Raw genomic sequence first — 9,730 nt, forward strand, 5'->3', positions numbered from 1 at the left:
AAGTCTCTTTATTAGGATCTGCACATTCTTTTCCTTTCACACTTTGTTTAATGTTCACAGAAGCCCTAAAACCAAGATGCCAGTCCTAGGCTCCTCAGAGTAGGGACTATATTTTAAAAGAAGATACTACAGAAATCTGGAATGTTTCTACAGTATAATTTCATAGGATTTGTTCATTTCATTCCTCCAAATTGTAGATAAACTGCATTCTCCATCCCTCTCCCCTTTATCCTCCATCACCATTCTTCAAAGGAAAAAACAGCACAAGTGCATCTTTTTTTTTAAGTTAATTCAAACTCCTGAAGAATATTGGCTATTTGGATTCAAGTTTTACTGAATGCCCTGATGGTACAGCCACCAATGACATTTTTAGCAGAATGTTTTATTGGCATCAGCTCTTCAGTTCTCAGATTTTGCTTGCACACAAGTGCTTCTGGAGAATTATCATCTGTGCAAGCTGTTGTTTCTTCTTGAAGAATCACAGGACAAGGTTCAGACGATGGTCACTTTGGGGAGAACACACAGCATCTCAAACAGCAGGTTAGCCGCCACCAGGGCTGTGTTTCCTACAAAGAGGTGAAACCCAAGCATGAGCCGCACGCAGACCACTGCCTTAGCTCAACGTCCTGCCTGTGCTACCTGACCACCCCGTGGTCATGCTTTCCCTGGCATTCTCTCCATCCAGCACCATTCAGAAATAGTATTTTAAAATTCAGAAGGCTCTGTTTACTCTGGGAACAGATTTCCCCAAAGGAAAACCTATCATCATGGTGTGTATCGTATTTATTATCTATCCTCTGAACCTAATAGGCCCAAGTCTGTAAACTACTACATTAAAATTATTGGGATGGCATCTGCTTTGAATCTCTCTCCTAAGCCAGCTGACTCTCCCAGTTTAATATTCATAAATATCATTTGTGCCTTGAGAATTCACTTTTCAATGAAATATCAAAGGCAAATGGCACTGTGCCGCCCCATCACTGAACTGCAGGCTGGTTTCTCTTCTGCTGATGGGTGGGGCCAGCTAATAATCCTTAGCCACCTCCCAGGGGTTCTGTTAGGGTTCATTAGCTCACATCTGTACAGTGTGCGTTAATAGGTTTATTTTCTTCACTGTAGGACGTACTCAGCAGGTTCCCGAGTTGTCTAAAAGGACCCATCCGTCTACTTATTAATTAGAGGAAGACGGTTTAAACTAGCAGCTGCCTATAGATCACACTTATCTCCCTTACTCACCAGAAGGATCGTAGGGTGGTGAAACTTCCACGAGGTCACAACCCACCACGTTCAGGCCTTGACAACCCCGGATGATCTCCAGAGCCTGTCCAAGATCAAGTTTGAGTTGTCCACAATGGTAACCACTGACAACGGAAAGCTACCAGTAGAGGACTCCGTGGATTTCTCCCAACCCAGAACCCCCCCTTCGACTTGAAACTGTCGCTCTCCCTCAATAAACATTCACTCACCAGCAGCCACCCCAGGGGATCATAGAAACCACCTAACCAATCACTTCAGTGCCACGCATCCAGGCAGCAGTCCCCATTTTTGGCACCAGGGACAGTTTCATGGAAGACAACTTCAGAGGTGGGGAAAGGCCCGTCTAAGGTGGAAACACTTAGCTCAAAGAACTGACTGAGCAGAGGAGCAGGGGGAGGGCGGCCCAGGCAGAGGGAAAGACATGTGCAGAGGCGCCATGATGGAAGAAGTACTGTAGTTAGATGTGGCCAGAAGACAGGATAAATGAGAGGGGTGGTTGGAAGACCATCACTTTGCCTCCATTTTGCAGGTGAAAAGCTGAAAGGATGCAAAGCAGAGGAATGGAGTGTGTTCTAGAAAACTGGCGGGAACCAGGAAAGGCTTCAAGAGAGGCAGGCATGACCATCCTGCTTTCTGAGAGGATAGAAGATAATCAGTTAGGTTCAAGCAGTCTTCATTCATTTACTCCAGTAACTGTGAGTACCTCCTACTTACATGTCAGACACTATCTTCAGTTCCAAGAAGAGTGAACAGAACAGAGGTCCACCCCTTGGAGCTTTCCTTCCAGTTATAACCACACCCCAATTCTGCCTCCCTGTGTGTATGCTGAGCACATCTATGAGAGCTTTATTTGAGGGTTTCCAAAATTCTTGAACTACCTTGGGAGGTGGTTCATCCCACTGTGCATATTTTTTAAATTGAACCCCCACAAAAAATAAAGTTTGGTGTCTTAACGGGGTACTACAATACTGTCCCATGGACAGGTGGACCAGAGGCAGAAAAACCAAATAACAGACTGCTATTATATCCTAGAAGAGAAAGGAGGGCCCTTGCCAGCATCAGTTGCTCATTAGTAAGGGAAAATCCAAACCTGTGATCAGCCCTGAGAACAATAAAGGTCAAAGTGCTCTGATTTTAAAATCCCATCTGATTGCTGAAGACTCAATTCAAGTCCCAGGAAAGTGGGAGACTCAGTGTCCTCACCCCCAAGACGTGTCACTGGTGGAGTTCCTTACCTGACTAGGAGTAAGACCAGCAATTTCAGGTGTCCCTGTGCCCGGGGCGTAGGCAGGGTCCAAGCCATCAATATCAAAGCTGATATAAATGGGTCTGCTTCCCATCTGCTGCCTCACTTCCCCCATCAGAGGAACCAGGGACTTCAGCCAGCAGTCTTCAGCCAGGACCACCCGGAACCCCTGGAAAGGTAGAAATTGGAGCAGAAGGTTGACACTTGGGCCTGGGGTATTTACGAGGCATTGTCTATGGGCCCACTGTATTCTCAGCTTACATGCATCTCACATTTGACCCTCAGTCTCTATGAGGAGGGAACTGTCATCCCCATATCAGACCCATTGACTTGGGTCTGGACCTCCTTGGCTCTTTTCCAAGCCAGCAACATCTAAGGGCTTGGTTTGTTTCTGCTTGTCTCCACTCCCCTACCTCCCCAGCGATAAGGCCTCATCCGCATCAACTAGCACCCTTGCTCCTCTCTGCTCCACATGATGCAAACTCAGCTTCCATCCCCACCTTGTGAACTTGATCAGCAAAACCCCATTGAATCCATAGCTGCCATTGAGTGGCCAATGGAGAGGAAGGCAGTGTGAGGGGCTGGGGACAGCGGGAGGGGCTTTCGGTCTGTCACCTGGCTCCGGCTGTATCTGTAGGTATCCAAGGTCGTGGAAGAGCCCCGGATGCCAATCTGCACCACACGCTTGCAGTCCAGGAGTCCCTCGTCCACACATCGGCGGAAGGGGGTCCCGTGATAGAGCTTCTCCCCTAGGGCCTTGTCGGCCGTGTCCATGTGAGCATCCACATGCACCAGCCCCACAGGACCATGCCTGTTGACAACAGGGCAGCTCAGAGGCCAGGCCTCCCAGTGGGGCCCGAACACAGCCACCCTCCAGGCCACCAAAACCTAATGACAACTCACAGCCATGGGGGGGGAAATCTGGCATCAATTACCAGCCTTGCAACTGGCTTCTGACTTCAAATCCCTGAGCATGTCAGAAGAAAAATAAGCTCAGAGGAATCAGGCAGAAAATAGTCATGTGCTTTAGCTGACCCTCTCTACCTCTCACCCAGAATTTTCTTTACTTAAAGACAGTGCTGGTAGGATGAGAAGATAGGGTGGTGGCTCAGGTGAGCTTGTGTGAAGGCTCAGCAAATCAACGCCACCCTTTCTTCAACTGCAGTACCAAGAAGAAGCTTCCCCCCAGCTCTCTATAATTTCCACCAACCCTGCCAGCCACCCAAAATAAACAGACAATCCAAATCCATGCCAGGCTAACATAGCTTCAAGAAAAGACTTGGGCCCACCCACCCCCAGCCAGAAGGCTACCCACACATCTCTCCTCTATATGAATTCTGGAGCAGCATCACCTCCGCCCGTCTGTCTGTTTCTCAAAGTAACCAAAATTAGTCAACGTCTGGTAGACTTTCACTACTGGAAAAATCCATCTCCTCGACTTCTGGGAAAGGGGGCCTTTCAGGAAAAAAACAGGGGCTCCCCTCAGCAAGAAACACCACAGTGCTTGTCAGTATTTGTATTTGGCCTTTGAAGCAAAATAGAAACTGAAGTTAACTGGGGTTGTGTATTTCAGTAAAGGCTCATCTTCCAAAAACAGAGGCAAATGCTGAGCCTGCATAACAGAGCAGATCTAGGGCAAGCGAGGATGGCCAAGGCGTTAATAATAAATTGTCTTGGCTCCCAGCTGGTGACTGACAGACACACCTGGAGCTTGATGTTAATTTTGATCCATAGAAGCAACTCAGTGGGGAATTTCCTATCACTCCCAGTAACCTGAGCCAGCAGAAGTCACCTGACGCCCTCTAGCAGCAAACAACTCATTCTCCAGCTCCTGAATTTTGAAACCTCGCTTGGGCTCCGCCTTTTGGGACTTACTTTTCTGCTATCGCTTGCAATATAGGATAGGTGATTGTATGATCTCCACCTTCAAAGAGAAAAAAAAGAAGAAAACTTGTAATGTGGATTTGGAATAAGATTTGAGGACCATGTATCACCTAGAACCATCTTCAGTTTGCCCAATTCTGCCACCTTTTCAGTTAGACTGGAAGAACTATAACCATAGCTAAAATAAGATGTTGTTCGTTGATGAAAAAATGGCCACTAAATGTCTGATATTACATTGTCATTTAAAAGAGAAAATTAAGGACTTCCCTGGGGTCCAGTGGTTAAGACTCCGTGCTTCCAATGCCAGGGGTCTTGGGTTCAATCCCTGGTTGGGGAACTAAGATCCCACATACTACATGGCGTGGACATAGTAAAAAAAATTAAATTAAAAAAATAAGAGAAAATTAAGGCTTATAATTTAAGCCTTCATATAGTCAAAGCTATGGTTTTTCCAGTAGTCATGTGTGGATATGAGAGTTGGACCATAAAGATGGCTGAGTGCCAAAGAATTGATGCTTTTAAACCGTGGTGCTGGAGAAGACTCTTGAAAGTCCCTTGGACACCAAGGAGATCAAACCAGTCAATCCTAAAGGAAATCAACCCTGAATACTCATTGGAAGGACTGATGCTGAAGCCTAAGCTTCAATACTTCAGCCATTCGATGCGAGGAGCCGACTCATTGGAAAAGACCCTGTTGCTGGGAAGATAGAAGGCAGAAGGAGAAGGGGATGACAGAGGATGAGATGGTTGGATGGCATCACTGACTCAATGGACATGAATTTGAGCAAGCAGCAGTCCATAGGGTTGCAAGATTTGGACGCAACTGAGCGACTGAACAACAACAAAATTAAGGCTTATGGGGAAAATGGTCAGACCAGCTCTGCCCAGGTAAACTTTCTGCAGTGACACACATGCCCTGTATCTGCACTGACCAACATGGTGGGCCCTAGCCATTGGCTATGGAAATGTGGCTCATGCAACTGAGGAACTGAATGTTTTATTTTATTTTATTGCAATTCAAGTAGCCACCTATGGCTAGGGGCTACCATACTAGACAGCACAGGCCTAGAAAAGTATTACTACTGATAATTATTAATAAGAACAAAAGCTATTATAATTGAAGCTTAAAACATGCCAGTCACAAATCTGGGTGCTTTATATGCACCTTAGTTATATGCCTCTGACACAATATAAGAAGGTAGGTGGTGGTGTTACTATTACCATTTTACAGATAAGGGAATGAAGCATGGATAGTTAGTGAAAGGTAGAGCTGAGATTTCAAACCATGACAGCCAGAAACTCTACTCCTTACCACTGTGCTTTGCAGGCTAGGCCCTCTAATTTGACAAAAAATAAATTTGGAGGGACTTCCCTGGTGGTCCATTGGTTAAAACTCCGAGCTTCTACTGCAGGGAACACAGGTTTGATCCCTGGTTGGGGAACTAAGATCCACATGCCAAATGGTGCACCTAGTAAAATAAATAGGGCTTCCCTGGTGGCTCAGTAGTAAAGAATCCACCTGCCGATGCAGGAGACACGGGTTCAATCCCTGGTCTGGGAAGATCCCACATGCCACGGAGCAACTAAGCCCTTGCGCCACAACTATTGAGTCTAGGCTCCAGAGCCCAGGACTCACAATTACTGAGCCCACATGCTGCAACTACTGAAGCCCATGCTCCCTAGAGCCCATGCTCCAAAACAAGAGAAGCCACCGCAGTGAGTAGCCCCTGCTCGCTGCTATTACAGAAAAGCCCATACAGCAACGAAGACTCAGCACAGCCAATAAAGAAATAAAATTATTTTTTAATTCCAACTGGATATGTAGAAAAAGGTACAATTTTGACTATATGTGAACCGAAAGAGAAACACTACAGTGAGACTGGGGCAGGATGGAGGGGGAGGATCAGAAGAAAGTTGCCCTATAGATTAACATAGATGCTGATGAGAGAAAAAAAGGCCCCCTTGCAGTTCTCACAAATTAAGTCATTAAAACAACATCCTTGAAATAGTTAAAAAGTCACAACTAAGCCCCTGCTAGCAGCCTTCCTAAGGCACAAGATCAAGGGTTGGGACAAGGTGAGGTGGGTAGAGGCACTTGCCAAAATTGAAGGAACAAATTGAAGGAAGCAAAATTGAAGGAACACTAAAAAAAAAAAACAAGAAACAGTAATTGGGGAATTCTCTGGTGGTCCAGTGGTTAGGACTCCACACTTGCAGGGGACCAGATTCAATCCCAGGTTGGGGAACAAAGATCCTGCAAGCTGCAAGGTCATAAAAAGAGAACTACTCAGTCATCAAGATAAATACTATTTTAATGTAATATTTTTAAAAATCAAAATCAGTGCAAGAAAAAAAAATCCATGATAAAATTTTTAAAAAGCTAGGATCAGTAATTGTGCTATTCTGAGCCATACTGGAGCATGAGGCAAAAAGGGAAAATCGGTTATGCATATTGTTGGCGTTTTAGGGACCCCTTAAATTTTGCACTAAGGTAAATGCCTCACTTGCTTCCCCTTGGCCCATCCCTGTCATCATACTAGTCCAAAAAATGTAAATATCCTCTCCCCAGGGGCTAAAATAAATGAACTAAAAATGTTCCCTTTCCTTCTGTCCTCATATTCACAGTGGTTTGCCCTGGAGAAGTAACTGTACTCCAGCTCACGATAAATAAACCCTAAGCTCAGAGAACTACACTCGCCTTGCAGCTGCCATTACCCAAGGTCAGAGGAACACAGCCGGCTGCTACGATTTTCTGATAGGCCTCTTGAATCAGGCGGCAGCTGTCCTGAAGGTTGTAAAGATTGACATTCACATCGCCTAGGTCTGCAACCCTGAGGAACTGGAAGGGAACGGCTCCTGTGCTAGGATTGGCGGTCCTAAGCAGCACCGATTCTTCTCGGATCCGTCGGGGTCCGAATCTGAAAGAGGAAGAATCACTCTATGAGCCATCCCTAAAGGTTTAGAGGCTCTCCCTGGGCCAGAGCTTCCCAGGCTCTGTGCTGGGGCTGAATGAATCTTTGTTGCAGGGTTGGGGTTCATCCTATACTTTGTAGAATGTTAAGCAGCAACCCTGGTCCTTGCCCACTAGATGCCAGTAGCACCCCTTCCCACATGTTGCCATAACCAAAAATGCCTCCAGACTCTGCCAAATGTGGCCATTGGGGGGAGAGACACACTCCGATCCTCCTGTGGAGAACCACTCAAAAGTTCAAAGCTCAGTCATGTCTGAGTCTTTGTGACCCCATGGACTGTAGCTCGCCAGGCCCCTCTGTCCGTGGGATTTTCCAGGCAATAATACTGGAGTGGATTGCCATTTCCTTCTCCAGGGCATCTTCCTGACCCAGGGATCGAACCAGGGTCTCCCATGCTGCAGAAAGACTCTTTACCATCTGAGCCACCAGGGAAGCCCCTGGGAACCACTGATCTGACCTATGAAGAGATTAAAAGCACAGACTTAGAAGCCCATCCATCACCAATTTACTAAATGGCATTAGATAATTTCTTAATCTCTCTGAGCTTCAGTTTCCTAATCTGTAAAGTAATAATGACATTTGCCTTACTCTGCTGGTGTAAGTAAATCAGGTCATCTATGTAAAGCACCTTGCACTTAGTAGGCATTTAATAAAAGGTGGCATTAATAACTTAGATCAGTAGTCAGCTGGAACATTGCTGAGCTGAGTCAGAAATAGCTCATGTTTAACAATTAGGAAAATCGATTTTACTTCCTCTAACTTAATCTTAGGGCTTTCGGTAAGACTGGCTTCAGATGGTAAAGAATCCACCTGCCAAAGCAGGAGACTCGGGTTGGATCGCTGGATTGGGAAGATCCCTTTTAGAAGGGAATGGCAATCCACTCCAGTATTCTTGCCTGGAGAATCCCACGGACAGCGGAGCCTGACAGTCTACAGTCCATGGGGTAGCAAAAGAGTCCGACAGGACTTCAGCTACTAAACAAAAACAACTTGAGTTTAAGAAAACTGCCTTACTTGGCGGGCTTCACTGGCAGGCTAGTGGTTAAGACTCTGTGCTTCCACTGCAGGGGGCGCCCGTTCCATCCCTGGGCGGGGAAATAAGATCCAGCATGTCGCCTTGGTGCGGCCAAACAAACCTGCCTTATTTTGAGCAAATTCTTGAGTCAGGTGATATCTAGAGGTTTTGGGAAAGGGCAGCCAGCCTCTATTCTCAAACTTAATGTCCCCTACTTTTGTAAACCGGAAGTACCCACAGCCACCATCCCAGCTAGGCCGGGGAATGGAGAAGGCTCGGTCCCTAACCCCCCTCTTTCTTTACCAATGGGTGACACACGTGCTGAGCCCTTGGGATTACTTGAGGCAAACCGACCTGCTTCCCTGCCCCCAAAGGGCACTTTGGGGCCAGACTCTGACTTCCAACTCCACCCTGGGTGAGCGAAAGCGCCTCTCCCTGAGTTTTGTGTGCACGGTGGCCGCCAAGCTGCCCGACACGGGTCCCCGAATCCTGCTGGCCTTACCTCGCCCCAGGCCGGTTGGAGGTCCCAATGTCCAGCGGCACCCCGACGAAGGCGGCGTCCAGCCCCTCGGGAGAGGCCTGCACCGGCAGCCGCATCATGGAGCAGATGCCCACCGACCGGGCCACGAACTCGGAACTAGGGGGTTGGTTCCGGGGGCCGTCGGAGGCCTGGCGGCTCAAGCGGCGGCTGGGGTCGCAGAGTCCCGCGACTGGACGCGCTCGGCCCCGGAGAACCAGCTTCCGCGAGCCCCCGCCACCCCCCAGACCCCCGGTGCAGGTGGACGCCAGCAGCCGCAGCATCCCGCCCGCCTGCCCGCCCCGCTGGTCCCCGCAGCCGCTAGAGCTCCAGCAGCCTCGGGCTCAAAGTGCAGGGGCGCCTGGGGATCACGGGCAGGGGAGGGGCTCCAGGGACCCGGCCGCTCGCTTCCCTTCACCCTTTTCTGAACTTTGGCCTCTAGCTCTTTCGGTAAATAGAACCAGTCCCGCGGTTCCCCGCTGACGTCCACTGCACTGCCCCCAGTGGGTATGCGCCCCCAAGAATCCGGCCCTTGGCAGTTTCCTCTCCCAGAGTAATACTTTTAAAACCTGAAAGATATGAAGGGGAAAGACCTTTCTCTAAGCGAGAGAAATTGGAGCTTTTTTAAGTACCAAGAAATGCCTGGATGGGAGTCTCAGGAAGCAGAAAGTCTTTCTTAAATAATCTTTTCTGAAAAGGACTTAGAGGCCAGTGCGTGCCCAGTCGTGTCCGCCAGGCTCCTCTGTCCATGGAATTTTCCAGGCGAGAATACTGGAGTGGGTTGCCATTTCTTACTCCAGGAGATCTTCCCCACACAGGGATTAAACTTGAGTCTCCTG

The 9,730-nt window shown here is 47.9% G+C and overlaps 2 protein-coding genes across 11 annotated transcripts in view; one reads left to right on the forward strand and one right to left on the reverse strand.

Annotated features, from left to right (window-relative positions):
* DNAJC16 (DnaJ heat shock protein family (Hsp40) member C16) overlaps positions 1–8,030 on the forward strand; it is a 51,539-nt gene extending 43,509 nt beyond the window's left edge. For 6 of the 9 annotated variants that reach the window (XM_081488078.1, XM_081488069.1, XM_081488081.1 and 3 more), the window contains one exon: positions 1,787–2,397. In XM_081488078.1, coding sequence (XP_081344204.1) covers positions 1,787–1,833 — 47 coding nt within the window. In that variant the 3' untranslated portion in view covers positions 1,834–2,397. Of the gene's footprint in view, positions 1–1,239; positions 1,585–1,786; positions 2,398–7,012 lie in introns of those variants that run through there. The other 3 variants (XR_014053141.1, XR_014053140.1, XR_014053142.1) reach the window with 2 other exon arrangements.
* On the reverse strand, positions 310–9,261 carry AGMAT (agmatinase (putative)). Of its 2 annotated transcripts, XM_081488091.1 has the most exons (8): positions 8,877–9,261; positions 8,374–8,499; positions 7,103–7,305; positions 4,379–4,427; positions 3,119–3,314; positions 2,493–2,672; positions 1,237–1,321; positions 310–566 (listed from the first exon to the last, which is right to left on the reverse strand). In XM_081488091.1, the coding sequence occupies exons 1-8, from the start codon at positions 9,173–9,175 to the stop codon at positions 493–495; spliced, it is 1,212 nt and encodes a 403-aa protein (XP_081344217.1). In that variant the 5' UTR covers positions 9,176–9,261; the 3' UTR covers positions 310–492. The 2 variants fall into 2 exon arrangements, with proteins under 2 accessions (XP_081344217.1, XP_081344218.1); XM_081488092.1 differs by lacking the exon at positions 8,374–8,499.
* Between the last annotated feature and the right edge of the window lie 469 nt (positions 9,262–9,730).

The sequence above is a fragment of the Giraffa tippelskirchi genome, chromosome 5, assembly GCF_054371585.1.
Source record: "Giraffa tippelskirchi isolate mGirTip1 chromosome 5, T2T-mGirTip1v1.2.pri, whole genome shotgun sequence".
In the NCBI taxonomy this organism is placed as follows: domain Eukaryota; kingdom Metazoa; phylum Chordata; class Mammalia; order Artiodactyla; family Giraffidae; genus Giraffa; species Giraffa tippelskirchi.

Excerpts from the sequence above, each read along its gene's own strand:
- AGMAT (XM_081488091.1), bottom strand. The coding sequence starts at position 9,175 with ATGCTGCGGCTGCTGGCGTCCACCTGCACCGGGGGTCTGGGGGGTGGC. Across the intron at positions 8,500-8,876 it reads TCCAACCGGCCTGGGGCGAG|GCAGGTTTGTTTGGCCGCAC; the intron begins GTAAGGCCAGCA and ends GCTCAAAATAAG. Across the intron at positions 1,322-2,492 it reads CTGGTCTTACTCCTAGTCAG|GCTCTGGAGATCATCCGGGG; the intron begins GTAAGGAACTCC and ends GATCTTGGACAG.